The sequence below is a fragment of the Microtus pennsylvanicus genome, chromosome 8, assembly GCF_037038515.1.
Source record: "Microtus pennsylvanicus isolate mMicPen1 chromosome 8, mMicPen1.hap1, whole genome shotgun sequence".
Taxonomy (NCBI): domain Eukaryota; kingdom Metazoa; phylum Chordata; class Mammalia; order Rodentia; family Cricetidae; genus Microtus; species Microtus pennsylvanicus.
Genome location: NC_134586.1, coordinates 27,747,117 through 27,765,944, shown reverse-complemented (window position 1 = coordinate 27,765,944; position 18,828 = coordinate 27,747,117). Strand labels below are relative to the sequence as shown.

The 18,828-nt window shown below is 50.9% G+C and overlaps 2 protein-coding genes across 2 annotated transcripts in view; one reads left to right on the top strand and one right to left on the bottom strand.

The window, feature by feature from the left end:
- Positions 1–18,828, bottom strand: part of Wnt5b (Wnt family member 5B) — a 110,051-nt gene that overhangs the window by 42,439 nt on the left and 48,784 nt on the right. The window lies entirely within an intron of this gene.
- Fbxl14 (F-box and leucine rich repeat protein 14) lies at positions 950–4,485 on the top strand. The gene has a single exon (XM_075982964.1). The coding sequence runs from the start codon at positions 1,538–1,540 to the stop codon at positions 2,738–2,740; it is 1,203 nt and encodes a 400-aa protein (XP_075839079.1). The 5' UTR covers positions 950–1,537; the 3' UTR covers positions 2,741–4,485.

Genomic DNA, 18,828 nt, shown 5'->3' with positions numbered 1-18,828 from the left:
CCATTCCCTCAAGCTGCCCTCTGACCTGTATATGCTGTCTGTAGAACACGTCCACCCCTCCCCACCATAAACAAATACAACGTAATAAAAAAAAGTTCAGTTTCCCACAGACGCAAGGGGACAGAGAAGTTACAAATTCGTGCACCTAGATACAAAACAGTCTGACTTATAATTCACAGGGTCTTTTTCTCTCAACAGGGTCCTTTTCGCTTGGCTCAGGGGAAGTAAAATTAAAATTCTGAAATCCTACCCTTCATGAGGACATTTAAGACCCGAGACTACACGGTAGAACTGAGCTCTGCCCTAGCTTCATAAAACACACAGAAAGCACAGGGCTGGAGGGTCTTCAATCAAACCTACCCGTGTATGTGTGTCCGCACATAGAATGTATGAAGTGTTCCTACAGCGGGGCCATGCAACCTGTGCTCTAGAAGACAAAACCCGGAGGAGGCTAGGCAGCAAAGGAGAGGGCAGAGTTTTGACAAATAAAGTTGAAAGGGAAAGGAACTCACATGGGTTTACGGAAACAACCAGATGGTAGGAGGAAGGCACCCTGGACAATTCCAGAAATTTCTACAGCGGGGACTGTCAAACTACGCTGACTAAAACCCAGTTTCTCCTCTAATTTAAGACTCAATACTGAGAGAAAGGAATGGTGGGATGGCCGCCCGATTGGGGCAGTGGGTGTGGTGAGATGGTTAAAGGCGCTGCGGGAAGCAGGCAAGTGACGATGGAGTGTGCGGGCGAGCCAGGACGCAGAGGAAGCGTGGATACCGAGGGGGCGGACGTGGGCTCCCCGGCTCTCGCAGGGGCTGCGTGGTGCGGCGCGGCTGCGGGCCATCCCGGCGCGGATGGGGTTAAGCGTCCGCGGCCGAGGGCAGAGCCCGGTTGCCAGGGAAACGGCTCCGCCAGTTCCGGCGGCGCGGGCGCGTACCACTGAGCGGGGGAGCCGGCGCGGATGACGCGGAGGGAGCAGCGCGGCCAGCCGACTCCGGAGGTGCGAGCCCGCTGGCCCCGGTGACTCCGTAGCGTCCCGCCGCCCGCAGCCGTGAGCCGGACTCGCCCAACCCAGGCGGGGGAAGAGCGGCGCGCGACGGCCTCGGAGTCCCCCCCGCGCGGCGGCCGAGTGCGGACAGCCCGGGGCTGGGCGGTTTGAACCGCGGACGGCAGACAAAGGCAGCAGGAAGCCGTCCGAAGCCCGAGCGCCCGGCCCGGGCCTCGCCGGCGCGCGCAGCAGCGACGCGGCCGGGCGCGGGATGCCGCAGGGCGCGGGGCGGCGGCGGCGCGCGGGCGCGGACGCGGCGCCCGCCCCGGCCGGGATGTGAGGCCCGAGCGGCCGCGCGGGGGCGGGAAGGGCGGCAGGAAGGAAGCGCCGCTCGGACGCGCCGGGAGGAGGAGCGGCGGCCCGGCCGGAAGGCGGGGAGGGGCGGCCGTTGGCCCGCGGCGGCCCCGCTCTCGGCGCCTCCCGGGGCGGCGGCAGCGGCGGCGGCGGCGCCCGCGCCTCCTGCAGCCGGCGCGGCGTAGCGGCTGAAGGAAGATGGAGACCCACATCTCGTGCCTGTTCCCGGAGCTGCTGGCCATGATCTTCGGCTACCTGGACGTCCGAGACAAGGGTCGCGCGGCGCAGGTGTGCACGGCCTGGCGGGACGCCGCCTACCACAAGTCGGTGTGGCGGGGCGTGGAGGCCAAGCTGCACCTGCGCCGGGCGAACCCGTCGCTGTTCCCCAGCCTGCAGGCCCGGGGCATCCGCCGCGTGCAGATCCTCAGCCTCCGCCGCAGCCTCAGCTACGTGATCCAGGGCATGGCGAACATCGAGAGCCTCAACCTCAGCGGCTGCTACAACCTCACCGACAACGGCCTGGGCCACGCGTTCGTGCAGGAGATCGGCTCGCTGCGCGCTCTCAACTTGAGCCTGTGCAAGCAGATCACCGACAGCAGCCTGGGCCGCATCGCCCAGTACCTCAAGGGCCTGGAGGTGCTAGAGCTGGGGGGCTGCAGCAACATCACCAACACCGGCCTTCTACTCATCGCCTGGGGGCTGCAGCGCCTCAAGAGCCTTAACCTCCGCAGCTGCCGCCACCTCTCGGACGTGGGCATCGGGCACCTGGCCGGCATGACGCGGAGCGCTGCCGAGGGCTGCCTGGGCCTGGAGCAGCTCACCCTGCAGGACTGCCAGAAACTCACGGATCTCTCCCTGAAGCACATCTCGCGAGGGCTGACGGGCCTCCGGCTCCTCAACCTCAGCTTCTGCGGCGGCATCTCGGATGCGGGCCTTCTGCACCTGTCGCACATGGGCAGCCTGCGCAGCCTCAACCTGCGCTCGTGCGACAACATCAGCGACACGGGCATCATGCATCTGGCCATGGGCAGCCTGCGCCTCTCCGGTCTGGATGTGTCTTTCTGTGACAAGGTGGGAGACCAGAGTCTGGCTTACATAGCCCAGGGACTGGACGGCCTCAAGTCCCTCTCCCTTTGCTCTTGCCATATCAGTGACGATGGCATCAACCGCATGGTGCGGCAGATGCACGGGCTGCGCACGCTCAACATTGGACAGTGTGTGCGCATCACGGACAAGGGCCTGGAGCTGATCGCTGAGCACCTGAGCCAGCTCACGGGCATAGACCTGTACGGCTGCACCAGGATCACCAAGCGCGGCCTGGAGCGCATCACGCAGCTGCCCTGCCTCAAGGTACTTAACCTGGGACTCTGGCAGATGACCGACAGTGAGAAGGTCAGGTGAGGGCGGCAGTTCCATTCCCCTGCCCCGCCCTGCTCACCCCACGACCACCACTGTTCTCGCACACTCACGCGCGCACTTACACGTTCATGGCCGTGGCCGCCATGGGGCCACGACGCAAAGCCTGGGCTCTTTTCTCCTAGGGCGCCCCTCCCCACTGCATCTGGGGTTCTGCTTCCTCTGCCCACTCTCCTCTCCTCTCCCAGTGGGTGGAGAGATGGACGCTGCTGCTTCTCTGCCCACTCTTCTGCAGGGTATGGAGACTGATTCAGCCACCGCCAACTGTATCTCCGGGCACTGCATTTGGAAATGGGGTGGGGGCGGGGAGGGACTAGGCGGTTCAACCCCGAGGAGTTGAGGAAAGATGTCTGCCTTCACTTACACTTCATTTGGATACTGTGATCTGGTTTTTATTTGGAAATATGTAGAAAGCGAGCGCTGCTCCACCGGTCTTTTCATCCCCCCTGTAAGCCAGTCTCTTCTCATCACCGCTCCTTCGGCACTCTGCGACTCACTCGTTTTATCTGCTTTCCTCTTCGTTTTCAAAGAAATCTGAAATCATTGTCCTCCCTTTTTTTTTCTGCTGAGTATATTCTATATATTCTATATATATATATAAGTTATATATATATATATGCCTGGCTACCTCGTTTTAGTTTTTTTTTCTCTTAAACCCTGGAATTCTACAAGAGAGATATTTTGAGACTGAAACATTTTTGTGCCTCGACTGGAAAGATGCCCACTGGGTTTGTATGTCTTTTTTGTTTTGGCTTCTTGCCACCCTCCATCTACCCAGTGTGTCCCCACTTCCGCATCCTGGCTGTGACTTTTCTTTTTCCCCTTGTCTATTGGGCCCAACCATGTTTCTAAATCTTGATTTAATTTATAGCACAAATGTACGGGAGAAATGAGAGAACTGCCTTTTTGTTGCTTGAGATGCAGACTGAGTCTCGAAGAGGAGTATTATATATGCAAATTATGCCCCACCCCAACCCTCTTCCCAAGTTTTCCCACAAAAAGGTTACCTAGCAAGGCTTCCTGTCGGGAGAGCTGAGCGAAGGCCTGCAGAGAGCCTGGGGCTGTACTGTGAAGGGAGGAGACTGAACTTCACGTCTATCTGTGTTCTGTTTATCAAATGGGAGCTTGCGGGGCTGAAAAGCTTTTGTTCTAAATGGAGGAATAGATGGCTTTATTTTGGTGGGGGGTTGGGACTGTGGCTTAAAAAAAAATCGCTTTTGAGTAGGATGTATATTTTTGTTGGATATTTTGTTTGTTTATTTTTTTAGAGTCCTCCACAGCAACATGAGACCATGGAGAAACCCAGAGACCTTTATCAATTAATTGTACTGTTTGTGAATTTGTATAAATGATAACAAAGATCCTCTTAAAACGTTTATATTCTTACAGTAAAAGGTTAAACTGATATTTATATAATAAAAGAGGAAATATGAAGTATGTTTTTGAAAAAAAGCACAAAATCCCCCCTTGTATTGTGAATTATTTTTAAGGCATTGTGTGTTGGGTATATGCTAAAGTGGGAGGCGCTGTGTACACCCTAAACGGAAGTAGGGCGTAGAGTTCAGTTTGTTCGTGTGGAGTAAGTTCATGGTTGAGAATTCCTTCTGTGTAAGGTTTACCACTGACATCCAAATGTGCTGTTTCTAGAAATGGGACTACACTGGAGATTTCTATAATTTCTGGTTTTAAATTGTCAACATGGAAACTGAAAGAAAATGAACAGAATGAAACTTTTTTTTTTTTTTTTAAAGAAACCAGACTTGGAAGAGTCAGTTTCCCAGGGCGGCCAGTTTCTTTTTGTGGGGGGTGATGGTGGAAGTGAGCTCAAGGGGTAATCCTGAGGAACCGGGTCACGGGCTCTGGGCAAGTCCTATGGGTGTCCTACCCTGAGAGCACAGTGTAAGAGATGAGGGAGCCCAGCCATTGTTCAGGGTAAGTGGAAAGCGCTCCGAGCCGGCCGGCCTAGTCATGGCTGGCCTAGTCATGCGTGCTGATCTGTGCGTGCAGGTCCAGCGGCAAGGGGGCAGCATTGCTCCTCTTTAACATTCCCTCCAGGCCTGACTGCTAGCAAGCACTTTCCTGGGGCGTAGGGAGCCAGGCCAGAAGTTCTGGCTCATTTGCATTTTAAGCCTTTGTAGTGCCCAGGCTGACCACTCTGCCACTGGTGAGGGCCTAGGCTGCATTCAGGGTGGAAAAATGAATATCAACAATTTTAGCAGTTTCCCTCCCACACAGTTCTGCGGGTCTCAGCCCTGGCTTTGGATAGGTGGACTTTGTTCCTGAGGTCATTTTCTGGGCTTTCCTAGATCAGCCCATCCTTCCAGACAGGGCTAGAACCCAGGTTGAAAATAGCACAAAAGCTGCACTGTTCCTTCCTGGAGTCACCAAAAGGGGCTCTAAGTGAGTCTGACACTAGATCTGTCTTCCCTTTCTTTAGGGAGGGGGAGATTTCTATTAAATGCTATTGCCTAGAGGCAAAACAACAGGCAAAAGTACGACCCCTAGCGAGTGGTCTGAATTAGACCTGCTTCCTAGGAGTCTGACCTGGCTCCCAGGGTTTCACAGCCATAGTCTCCTGGCCTGAGAACTGGAACACTCCTAACTCACACCGTGCTAACATTCTCATCTACCATGCAAAATAATCCCACTACCACAACTTTGGGACATTTTCTGTTTCTTTTGGACGTTTGAGGGGCTGGAGAGGTGACTCAGTGCTTAAGAGCGTCCATTCGCAGTGGCGCACAGCCACTCCATCTCCAGGGGGATCGAATACCTCTGGCCTTGGCACCAGCACGTACAGGCATGGGCACACACATAGAAGTTTAAAATAATAATAAATATTGCAAGGTTGGTAAATTAGTGTTTGACAGTTAAGGTCATGGGTCTGGAGTCCCTGGCCTGAACTAGGCCAGCATCTGGCGCTTCTCTGGAAAGAAGGGACCACAGGCTCACATCTCACCCTTTTTGAATGGAAAAAAAATACATGTTGGGAATCCTGATGGCCTTCACGTGGTACTGCTGAAACGTCTCTGTTTTTCAGGTGGGACATAGATTGCCTTACCTTGCCTAACCCTGAGGGAACCATGATTTGAACTAGCCCCTTCTAAGGAAGATCTAGTGTCTGGTTCAACCTTGGTTTCCTGAGAGATGACCCTCGGGCAGATGGAAGCTGGGTGTACTCTGGGCTGTAGGTACTGCTTCAAAGAGGAAGGGTACAGGAAGGGTTGAGCCGGTTGAGGCTGGAGAGGGGTAGCTCAGTGGCAAAGCACCTGTCTACAAACTCCCCAGCACTAGAAAAAACAAAAACAAACCAACCAACCAGGAACAGTAGAGAGAGTGAGTGAGTTCCTGTACATGCAGGAACAGTAGAGAGAGAGTTCCTGTACAGACAGGAACAGTAGAGAGTGAGTTCCTGTACATTTGTGAGTGGCAGGAAAGCTAAACAGTACTTTGGGTCACTTTTCAGAAAACAAAAGGTTTGAGGATTTGCTGAAACTGAAAGAATGAAAAGGCATGGTAGCCCATGCCTATAAACCCTAAGAGGCTGAGGCAGGAGGATTACTTTTAAGTTCAAGGCCAGGAGTGAATTCCAGGTCAGTCCGAGTTACAGAGCCAGGATAAGAGGAGGGAGAAAAAAGCCCCTGGGGGAGTAGGTGGGGGTGAATCGGCTTCTTTAGGTGTCTCCTCAAGGGCAGCCTTCTCCACGTAGTGAGTGTCTAAACTACAACTTTAAATGGGGCTCAGACAGCTTCTACAGTGGCACAGAGCTACAATGGGCCTCTGGCTACATGCTAGGGGGTGGTGCAGAATTCTCCCTCTTGCTGAATCCCCTGGGCATTGCTGGCAGGAGGGGAAGTCCCCTGGACTTAACTCTGCTAGAGGCCCTTCCAAGAATGCTGCCCACTTCACACTTACTAAAACTGAAACCTGGCGCCAGGACCCTTAAAAAGAAAACAGTTTTTTAAATTTGAATCTATAATAAATATCTTTTAAAAAAGTAAATGTTCCTTTCATTGTAGTTTTCTCTTTAAAGTTAAGGCTGTGGAGCCGGGATGCCACTCAGCTGGAAAAGTACTTGCCTAGCATGCACAAGGCCCATTGTTCCCCAACGCCACAAAAACCAGATGTGGTACTCAGAAGAACAGAAGCTCAAGGCCATCTTTGGCTACTTACTGAGTTAGAAGCCAGCCTGGGCTATGTGATAACCTATCCCACCTCACCCTAACCCCCCAAAAGAAGTAAGGGCATATAATCTGTCTTCCAGACCCTGGGGCTTCCCTGGAAGGGTGTTGATCTTGAGGGACATCCTTAATGGAAAACATCTGAACTTGGAGTTTCTTTTTTTGTGTTATGTATTTATTTATGTATCTTCAGATTTATTTTTCTGTGTGAGGGTGTCAGATTCCTTGGTACTGGAGTTACAGACAGTTGTGAGCTGCCATGTAGGTGCTGGGAATTGAACCTGGGTCCTCTGGAAGAGCAGCCAGTGCTCTTAACTGCTGAGCCATCTCTCTAGTCCCTCGTGTGTGTGTGTGTGTGTGTGTGTGTGTGTGTGTGTGTGTGTGTGTTAAGGCTAGGTCTGATAATGTAGCCCTGGCTAGCTTCGAACTCAAAATGTCAAGCGTTGAACTTGAAAGGCTACCCTCCTGCCCCGGCCTCCCTAGTGTTGAGATTACAGACATAAACCACCAAGCCTAGTTTTGAACTCAGGTTTTCAAAGGCAAAAGAGGAAGTTGTAGCCCCTAGGGGCCACTGAGTTCTCAGGGAACAAGAGCCTTTTCATCAACAGAGGAGGTCTGTGGAACACAACCAAGACCTCGTGCAGCTGACAGCTGCCTTCCCAGTTCTGAAAGGAAAAGGCCTAGCTGCTGATCCTGGCTCAGCTCCGCCAGAGCCAGGGAGGAGCTAGAGAAGCCGTGCTGGGACGCTCTCTCTTCCCTTCATCAACCTCACCCTTTAAAAACCTAAGCCTATCCGTTTAGTTGAGGGAAAGACCTACATTTCGTGCCATTCCCAACCCTGGAGGAAAGTGTGCAGTTTCTGATAAACTAGCGGGGAAGATGAAAAGTTGGAAGTCGGCTACATTCAAACCTAAGCTCAGGGCCACACCGGTCATTTTTGTCAGTGTACTTCTTCCAGCACTAAGTGTATTTTTTTTTATATTTATTTATTATGCATACAATACTCTGCCTTTCTGTATGTCTTCAGGCCAGAAGAGGGCACCAGATCGCATTATAGATGGTTTTGAGCCACCATGTGGTTGCTGGGAATTGAACTCAGGACCTTTGGAAGAGCAGGCAATGCTCCTAACCACTGAGCCATCTCTCCAGCCCCACTAAGTGTATTTTTAAAGCAAATGTTGTCACAAAGTAAGTAAGAAATCTGGATTTAAACCGGTGAAAGGCAAACACACAGCTGGCTCGAGACAGCCTCGGCCTGTTGGATGCAAAAATCCTTCTGGGTCACCACGATGCGCTGGAAATATCCACGCGGTCAGTTTCAGTCTCTTTCCCAGGGATTGCTTGGGTTTTGCCTTCATGGGGCTGCCTGTAGCAACGCGGCACGTGTGGTACTCGGCAAAGGTGCTCAGGTGCCCAGGGAAGTGACCTGCCACTGCCACAGTAATTCTGCATCTGAGGGGGGCACGCACCAGTGCACTTCCCAGGGTCCTAGCTGCTGTGAGTTAGCCCCGAGAGTGTACTCACTTTCTCCAAACAAGGAAAGAATGCTTTCCGTTTTCCTCTGGGACAGGGTCTCTCTCTATAGCTCAGACTGACCTGGAATTCACTCTGTGGCCCAGGCCAGCCTCAAACCTTTCTGGATTATAACATGAACCACCATGCCCTGTGTGGGTATAAATTCTTATCATCTACTTTTAATTGTTTAAGGAACAAGTACCACATGTCCTTCTAAACAACAAAACAAACTCTGAAGGGGACCAAGGACGTAGCTCAGTGACAGAGCACGTGCCTAGCGTGCCTGGGGCCCTGAGTTCCACTTCCAGCACTCAATGAATGAGAAAACAACTTCTAAGAGCTTGTGTCTGTGACACAGGGAAAGGGTACAGCCCAGCTAAGAAGGGAGCTGGTCTATGGTCGCAGGAGGGGCACAGCCACTCAGTGAGATGGTAGCAGGCATCCCGGGGTGGCATGCTGGAGAGCTTGGCCAGCAGCAGGCAAACGGGCCACACTGGGTTTTACACGCTGAACATGAAGTCTGATAAAGTCAATAAGATGTTGGAAACTGGCACAGACTTGGTGGCCAATGTGTGGGTACTTCTGAAACCACAGGGCATCACTCTGACCCCCTCAGAAAGGTCCTGCCCTGGAGCATCTTGGGAGTGGAAACACTACAGGCCTCAGAATGCCCAAGGTTATCATTCCTGTTTGATAGGAATTACAGTGTGCAAACTTAGGTATGTTTTATGAGCACCGTGTTCAAGGTTCTTTCTGAAGCAGAGAAGAGTCCAGGTTGCTAAGTAGCCTACAAGGTGCTGAAGAAGCCAGTGGAGGTGAGTGTACTGCCCACTGTCTGCAAGGACCTGAGCCAGGTCCCAGAGCATGGAATGCTGAAGCTGCCTTTCGACAGCCTCAGGGCTAAGAATGTTGACATTTGACATGCTATGCACACTTGCTTGCAGCCACCATAACGTAAGGTCCAGCTGTGGGAACTATTTCTGTTCAAGGGTGAAGAGACTGCACAGATGTTTTCCTTACACCTCTCTAGGGTCCCCAAAGAGTAAAGGGGTCTCGTTTATTACTATCAAACACCAGCTGGGTGATGGTGGCACACACCTTTGATCCTGGTACTCGGGAGGCAGAATCAAGAGGATCTCTGTGAGTTCAAGGCCGGCCCGGTCTACGGAAAAAGTTCAGGACAGCCAGGATAGTTACAGAGAAACCCTGTCTCAAACAAACAAAAATGGGGTCTTAGGCAGCTCAGGCTGTCCTCAGACTCATTCTGTAGCCACAGCTGCTTTTGAACTCCCAGTAGTGGGATTACAAGTGTGCACACCTCATCTAGCTAACACCAGGCACTTCTTAGGCTTCCTGTGCATAATCCACGCTCTGGAAGGACCAGTCAGTCAGGCCACACTACCTGTGTATAATGGCCACTCATAGCATGGACCCAGGAGCTGGACTATGTCTACAATGGCCACTCATAGCACGGACCCAGGAGCTGGACTATGTCTACAATGACCACTCATACCATGGACCCAGAATGCTGGAATTAGATGGCAAGGAGATAGTTCTTCAAGACACAGTTACTATTCTGTAAGCAGTATGAGGTTATTCAGCATTGTCTTGGGAAACAGTGCTTTCCTCATTTGGAAATGGCACAAAATACAATGCAAAGGTCAGCGATAATGTATCTCCCGAGGAACTCCCTCCCCAAACTACCTCTGTTAACATACACATCCGCTCCCACTTTCCAGTGCAGGGCAAGGCTTTCTGAGAAGTGGTCTCTATAGAGGAGAAAACAAACAAGCAACAAGCACCGCCCCCCACAAAAGAACCCCCCCCCCCAGTCCTGATATTTCTTAGTCTCTGGAAGAAAGTCACAGAGCCTAGAACTGAACAGATAGATAAAGGGAGAAATTGCAATAGTTTACCCGTTAGGACAAATACTTCTTGGGCAGGCAGTGGTGGCGCACGCCTTTAATCCCAGCACTGGCAGAGGCAGGTGGATCTCTGTGAGTTCGAGGTCAGCCTGGTCTACACAGTAGGTACCAGATCAGCTAAGGCTACATAGCTGTTTGAGACCCTGTCTTCAAACAAACAAACAAGACAAGACAAATAATTTTTGTATTCTCAGCCGAAAGACAACTAGACAGGGCCTTCCATTTTGACCTTCAGGATTTGAAACCTTAGTGTCATTGCTTCAGACTGCCTGACCTCAAACAGGGGTGGCGGTAGTATGGCTTAGGCAGGTATGAAAACGGCAAGTGTAGTTTCCTGCTTCATCTCAAGTGCACACAATTCAGCAAGCTGGAGGAATCTGTCAGAATCAGGTTGTGTCACCCCTGTTCTCCATCAGGCGCTCAGCTGGCCACCGCAGGGAACAGAGACGGCTGCCAATCAAGCTGCCAGAGCCTGGACTAGGAAGGTGAGTGGCTCTCCCACGATGCTGAAGTCTGTGCACCCGATACACATATCCTGCCACTGAGTCAGACGGCCATAGCCAGAACCAGTTTTCCCACTAGGAGGGCAGATGGCCCATCTTTTCCCTACTCCAAAGAGCCTGGATGTCCAAAGATTCAGAAGGAATTCCGGAAATGTATAACCACTAAGATGAGAAATGTGTTGCCAATGATACCATGAGGCAGCAGCAAACCGCTTCGTTGTTGCTTGTCTATAAAGACAGACAATAAGAACATCACTGAAAGGTGAGGACATATTACTAACTTCTCTCAGCAGAGTGCTTGCTTAGCACGTACAAAACCCGTGGTGTGCATGCCTATAACCCCAGCATTCAGGAGGTGGAGAAAGGAGGAGCTAGTTCAAGGCAAGCCTGGGCTAAATAAGACCCTATCAGCACAAAGACAAAAAGAGAGGACTAGAAAACATCCTGTTTGTGTCCTGTTCTGTGTGACACTCTTCATTTTCCTATAAAACAGGGACACGAACACAGGGTTTATCCCACTGCTAGGAAGTCATGAACTGTGTCCAAACAGTTTCAGAGGTAGCAAATATGCAAATGTGTTTTCATCTGTTATTTACTTTATTAAAATTGTTTCGGACTCACCACAGAGCAGTCAAAGTGTGGCTGGCATAGTTCTCTGGTGAAGACAAAAACTAGAGGCCTGTAGCTACTAAGTTTGCAGTTTCGGCATCTTGTCAGCAGGTGGCAGCATTGCCTATGAGTTGGTGGCCTCCCGGCTACAGATCCTTTCTCTTGATACTTCCTCACACCGAAGAATTTTCCCATGAGCTAAGAGAGTTGACACCTGGAATATCATTTCCTCCAAAAACTGAGACTAGCTTTTTAAAAAATTTACTCTTTTTTTCCTTTGGTATATGTAGGCATGTATGTGTGCACGTGATCAGAAGACAGCGGGAGGTGGTCCTGGCGCTGAACTCAGGTTGTTAGGTTTGGCAGCAATACCAGCCCAAGGCTGGATCTGAAAATGCTAGTGAGGTGACTCCCAGGAGCTGTTGCCTGGCACTTTGTCTTTGGAGCGTGACTGTTTGATGCAGGCCCCTCAGTTCCAACAGCTCTGCTTTTGGTGGCCCTGGGGGTGGGGTCCTCATAAACTGTGTGTGCCATCCTCATAAACCGTCAGGAGCTGTGCTCACGAAGCTTGACAAATGGGGAGAAACTTTACAGTCACACACGAAGATGGAATCTATCTATCCTAGTACTGTGAAAGAAAAATATAAAACGAATCGGGAGTTTAAATCGTAGTTTTAATTCTTTTTAATTATCAAAAGGAAGGCAGAACATTCACGGCCCAAGTGAAGACATCTGTGGGACAGGGCCCCATTAGTCCTAATAAAGAAGAACGGTTTCTTGCATGGTATAAATTCAGAACAGAGAGGAAGAAAAGGTGGCTGAAATCAAACAGAAGAGCTGCTGAGCTGCCTTGGCCAGATCCCACAGCATGCTGCAGTGATGCATGCTGCAGTGATGCATGCTGCAGTGATGCATGCTGCAGTGATGCTTGCTGCAGTGATGCATGCTGCAGTGATGCGTACTACAGTGATGCATAGTTTGAGGGTGGAGCGGATGACCTGGTCCTCTTGACACTCTGAGGTCAGGGAGTCAGAGCGGGGGTCTGGGGCAGCTGATGTTGTGGATAAGGAGTGGAGACTTCCACTAGGCTGGGAGCTGGTGGAGCCCCGCGTATTAACTCACGAATACAGAGTTTATGTTTCTGTTAGAGAATGAGCAAGAGAGACCTCTAGCACCCAGGGCTTGGCCATGAAGAACGTTCCTATTCCCAGCATCACGAGAAAATCAGTAGAAAGTCAGAAAATCTCCCAGGGCCCTTTGTGGAAACCACTGCTGGAATACGGCTCGGTGACTGCAGGGAACAGCAAGACGTGCGGAAAGAAGCATCCAGTACAGAAGGCGTCTGCCGAAAAGAGAGAGCGAGTCGTCCCCACACAACACAGACAGAAGCAGGCAGGCTGAAGAGGCTGGATGAACAGAATCCTCGCGGGTCCTGGGCGCACAGAGGGAAGGCGGCTCTTATCTGCGGCCTCGGACAATTGCACTCAGGGCCAAGGGTAGGGTTTTTATTTATTTATCTCCTCCCACCTCCGTGTGTGCGTTCACTAGTGTAGGTTTTAAAGAACAGAGTTTTTCTGTGAATTTCACTTGAGGCAGAAATACTCATTAATATGGATTGAGCCTTGAGACCTTGATGCGATAGTACTCGGGGCCTGGAACATCCTGCCCAGAGCCCCACGGCTGGTACTCCAAGGGCCTACATTCAGCGGTTAATGTCAACAGCTTTAATGCAGACAGGGAGAAGCCAGGGGCTTCCAGAGGGGCAGACAGTGCCAGTCTAGTCTCTTCATAGACCCTCCAGGAGGCCATTGGCTCCCACAGCCAGAAATCTCCCTTCTACCGTTGCTCAGGCTTCTTGTTCCGCTTCCTGAACGAAGGCGGAGCAGGGAGGGCGCTGGTGAGCCCCGACATGACAGAACTTTGTATTTTAGACAACTTTCCCCAGATAATCACCCAAAAGATCCCATAGTTCTAATACAGAACTGCAGGTTGACAGAATGTTCTCTTCCTTCCTCTATGCTCCAGCCCCGCCCTCCCTGCCTCCTCCAAAAGGTGCCCATTGCCCTAAAAAGGGACCTAGCGCGGGCCTTTCTTGATTTGCACTGTGGACTGTCACGGTGAAGAACCCCAGGTGTGGTGGACGCGGTAGTCCAGTATGCAGACGCAGGGCCTCACGCATCCCTGACGCCACTTCCCCGCCCACTAGCCCCAGCTGCCAGGCTCATCTCACTTCCTCACCTGCCGGGGTCTGGCCGGGAAATCGAGGCACTTGTGCGCAAGTTGCGATGCGTGTTCCTTCCCACCCTTCTGCAGGCCCGAAGCAGGCGGCTCCCACTAATCTGCCCCTCGTTTGCGGCTCAGCAGCTTTTGTCCTCTAAGCCCCTGATAATGGTTTTACTAAAATCCCCTTTTGATGGAAAAAGTCCCAGCTGGACATTGCAGGGCCCGGCATAATGTCCAAGTCTGCAGGCCCCTCTGCCTACCCCACAAAGGCCTCTAATCAAGTGGAAAATGTGCTGGAGGCCAGAGGTTTGGGGCTGCAATTATTTTCGAAGGGATTACTAGAGAAGAATAGGACCTGCTTGCCACTCGGTCCCGCTTCAGACACACTGAGTCCTGGCATGGTCCTGTTCTCAGAGACCAAACCATCACTTTTCTCTTTTCCCATGGAGGGGCAGCCACCACTGAACACGGCTGTTGCAGAAAGAGAGAGTTTGGCTACAAACTGCAAGTCCTATTTTGACCTCATTTAAGATTTCATGTTTAAAACCGGATCCCGAGTATGGGGCACGAACTCATTCACTAACCTCTAACCTCAGCTCTGTCTGCACAGGGGAGCCTTCGCCCAGTGCCCATGCACTGCCAGGGGCTGCAGCGCTCGCTGGGGCTTCCCAAGCTTTGGAGGGCAAAAGGTCATGTTCCCACCTTGCCTGTTACCCTCCTTCACACACACACACACACACACACACACACAAGGACCCTCCCTCAAGGCCGAGCAAATACCACGGCACTTCAAATGCTTGATCTCAGGCTGATGCACGAGCAGAATCCCCCAAGGGAGTTTATATCTTACAGGACCTTCTCGGGTGTCATTTATTCATGAGATGTCACTGAGCATACATTAATGGCAAATTGGTGACAAGTCCCAGCCTGCCGTTGAGTCCCTATTTCCCCCATCATCCTAGAGAGGTCGTGTTCTTCTAATCCCAGCTGTTGGCCATGAGTGCAGGTTTCTCACCCCATTCTGGAATGATCAAGGATTAGACTGTTCACCCCCGAAACCAAAAGTCAGCCATGTATCCTACACTGAACGTTGAGCTGGGTGGCAACTCCCAGGTCCTTTCTCCAAACCTCGGACCAAAAATAAAACAATCATTGACTTAAAATAAAAACCCAAACTTGGTTTGTTTTCATCAGTGTAAATGCCTTATTGGCCAGCTGTGGGTGGTAGCACACAGCTGTAATCCTTGAGCAGAGGCTGGCGAATTGATCTGACATTGTGGACAGTCTGTTCTATAAAGTGAGTTCTAGGATGGCCAGGGCTGTGTAAAGAAACCCTGTTTTAGCAGCAATAACAAAAAGTGATCCAGGGCTGTGTGCCCCACTGCTGAGCTGCGTACACCCCTCATACTGGGCGTGGAATCCAGGGCTGTGTGCCCCACTCTGAGCTGCGTACACCCCTCGTACTGGGCGTGGAATCCAGGGCCATGCACCCCACTGCTGAGCTGCGTACACCCCTTGTACTTGGTGTGGAATCCAGGGCTGTGCGCCCCACTGCTGAGCTGCGTACACCCCTCATACTGGGCGTGGAATCCAAGGCTGTGCGCCCCACTGCTGAGCTGCGTACACCCCTCGTACTGGGTGTGGAATCCAGGGCTGTGCGCCCCACTGCTGAGCTGCGTACATCCCTCGTACTGGGCAGTTTTTGTCAACTTAACCGAGCCATTTCTCTAGCCCCAAATACTAACTTTTTAAAATGACATTTCAGGGGGTTGGGGAGATGGTTCATTAGTTAAGGGCACTTCCTGCTCTTTCTGCAGACCCAGGTTGGATTCCCAGCACCCCTATGGCAGCCCAACCATCTGTAACTCCACTACCAAGAGGTCTGATGTCCTCTCTTGGCACCACATGGTGCCCAGACATATATGCAGACAAAACACCCTTACACATTCTTTAAAAAAACGTTGCTTTGGGGTTGGCAAGGTGGTTGAGCAGGTAAAGGCACTTGCTACTAAGCATGGTGAATCCAATCCCTGGGAACCACATGGTAGGAGAGAGACCCAATTCTTGCAAACTGTCCTCTGAGCTCCCATGGACCAGGAGCACGGAACACCCATGTTCACATACATACACACAATCACTCATTCAATCAATGTAATAATTTTAAAAAAAATAACTTTTTTCTACTAACATCAGTCTGGGAAAGAGGAAAATAGTATCTGGAAACACTGCTTTTTTTTTTTTCAGTGCTGGGCATCCAACCCGGATCATGTGTATTCGAGGCCACACTGCAGGATTCTAGCTGCACCCTCAGCCCCGCAAACACTAACGTGCATCTAGGGTTTCTCAGGGCAGCTGAGAACTTTCGAACCTCAGGATGTAAATGTATTTGAGAGTCTCATGACATGAAGGAATCCTCACATCAAAACCTTTGGTGAACAATATCAGAATGAAGAAACAAAGTCGGCAGGCTGATACGGCTCTGCACGGCCAAGGCTTTGGGCTCAACCCCAGGCGCTGCCAAAGCAGAACAAAACCAAACAAAATGAAGCAAGGACTTCGGAAAGTATAGAAAGCCCTGATCGGGGGGAATAATGAAGGGAATTTTATCTTGATGTCAAATGTAATGAGTCCAAAGTTCATTATGTCCCTGTCCCTGGTATATCTCAACTATCTGAGATGTCCCTGAGTCCATGAAGATAGGAAATGGCTTCTCCAGCCAGCACAGGCAGTGTACCCCACAGCAGGAAATTCAGTCTCCCCAAATCTCTTTCAACTGATCTTCCCCTGCCCCAAACAGGACTCCTGTCCACACGTCCCCAGGCCTCATCATTCTTTACTGTCATTTTTGGGTGCACCTGTCCACAGCCTCACCTCTCAGGGATCACCTCTAGAACTGATACCCCCAAATGAGAATCTATGGACCCTTGGTGGCACCTCTGACCTTCTGGCTTTGAAGCTGACCCTGCTCTGCCCCACCCCATCTCATGTACCCCAACAGCACTGTGCACCCACAATCCCCCAGATTCCATCTACACTGTTTCCTGAATAGGGGCAGTTGCTATTACTATATTTGGTGGGCAATCTCAGAACCCACTCATATATACTTTAAATCTGGCTTTTCAAGAAAGGGTTTCTTAGTGTAACAGCCCTGGATGTCCTGGAACTCACTCTGTAGACCAGGCTGGTCTCGAACTCACAGAGACCCACCTGCCTCTGCCTCCACCTGCCTCTGCCTCCTGAGCGCTGGGATTAAAGGCGTGTGCCACCACCGCCCGGCTCTTCTTTATGTTTTATTTGCTGCAGTGCTAGAGGCAGAGCCCAGGGTCTATGCTGAACTCCACCCTGGCTCCCATGCCATTCAATTTTTATGAAAACACGTCTTCCTACCTAAGGCTGGCCTTTAAAATGCACAGCAGGACTGCAGAAACTAAGTACAAGTTAGAAGAGCACGTGCTCCTAGCATTCTCATGGCAACTCACAACTGCATGTAACATCAGTTCCACAGGCTCTGACAGGTTTCTGGCCTCCACAGGTACCAGGAACACAAATGGCCCACATATATGAACTCGCATAAGCTCATACACATGCACATAAATAAGAAAAATCTTTAAAATTATATACCAATCACTATTTTTAAAAAGGCATAAGCTGCTCTAGTCCCAGGTACTCAGGAAGCGGAGGCAGGAGAATTGTTCAAGGCCATCCTGGACAACATAGCAAGAACTCACTTTAAAAATAAATAATAAATAAATAAACTTATCTTTAAGATATCATACTGGACTCAAATGCAGTTTTATGGTAGGGTACTTGCTCAGCAAGCACAGACTGTGAGCCCATCCCCTGCACTTCATACACACACACACACACATGCACGTACATGCACACACACATACACATGCCTGCAGGCATGCACACTTGCTCAGCAAGCACAAAACCCTGATTCCATCCCCAGGAACACACACACACACGCACAATTATCTGCATGTATGCACACTTGCTCAGCAAGCACAAGACCCTGAGCCCATCCTAGCACCACACACAGACACACACGCACACACACGTCTGCATGTATGCACACTTGCTCAGCAAGCACATGATCCTGAGCCCATCCCCAGCACCGCACACATACATGCACACACACATACACACACACCTGCATGTACACACTTGCATGCACACACACTCACACACATAAACACATGTCCACACCTGCGTGCCTGCAAGCAGAACATAAGTTAGAAGAAAAGGTAAAGACACTCCTCAGTCTTCATTTAACCCCACTTTAACCTAGGTGACCTAGGTGACAGTGAGCTGGGCCTTCTTGGACCCAACTCCAGCTTTCTGTTTCAACATCAGGGAAGTGACCAGAGCCCTCAAACTGACTCTGATAGAAGACCCTTTTTTAAAAATGAATTCTTTTATGTGTACAGTGTTTTGCCTGCTCGTGTATGTCTGTGCCTGTGTGGTGTCCTTAGAGGCCAGCAAAGGGCATTGGATCCCCTGGAATTGGGGTTATAGGTGATTGTGAACCACCAAGTGGGTGCTGGGGATTGAGCCAGAGTCCTCTGGAAGATTTAACCATTGAGTCATCTTTTCAGCCCTGAGGCTCTTTTCCTGATTTGATGAGCTGGTACAATCCATTTGTCACCCACGGGCAAAGTCTCATTTCTCTGATGGTGCTGAGGCTGGCTTCCTCAGGTACAGAGCCTGCAGAGATGTAGGGGAGTATTCCTGACATGCCCAGCAGGACTGCCTTCTGATGCTAAACATGCTGGTGTTCTTTGCCAGCTAGAGAGTCAAAATGGTGAAGTTTATGAATAACCTTTAAAAATTACAAATTGCATACGTCGTAGAGTTTCTGTTGCTGTGAAGAGACACCATATGACCACGGCAGTTCTTATAAAGGAAAACATTTAGCAGGGGCTGGCTTACAGTTTCAGAGGTTTAGTCTATTATCATCATGGTGGAACATGGTGGCATTCAGGCAAACATGGAGAAGGAGTTGAGGTGTGTGTGCATGCAAGTGTGTACATGCAGGCATGTGTGTGTGTGCGCACGCTCATGTATATGTGAGGTGCTGGGGATGGGCTCAGGGTCTTGTGCTTGCTGAATGTGCA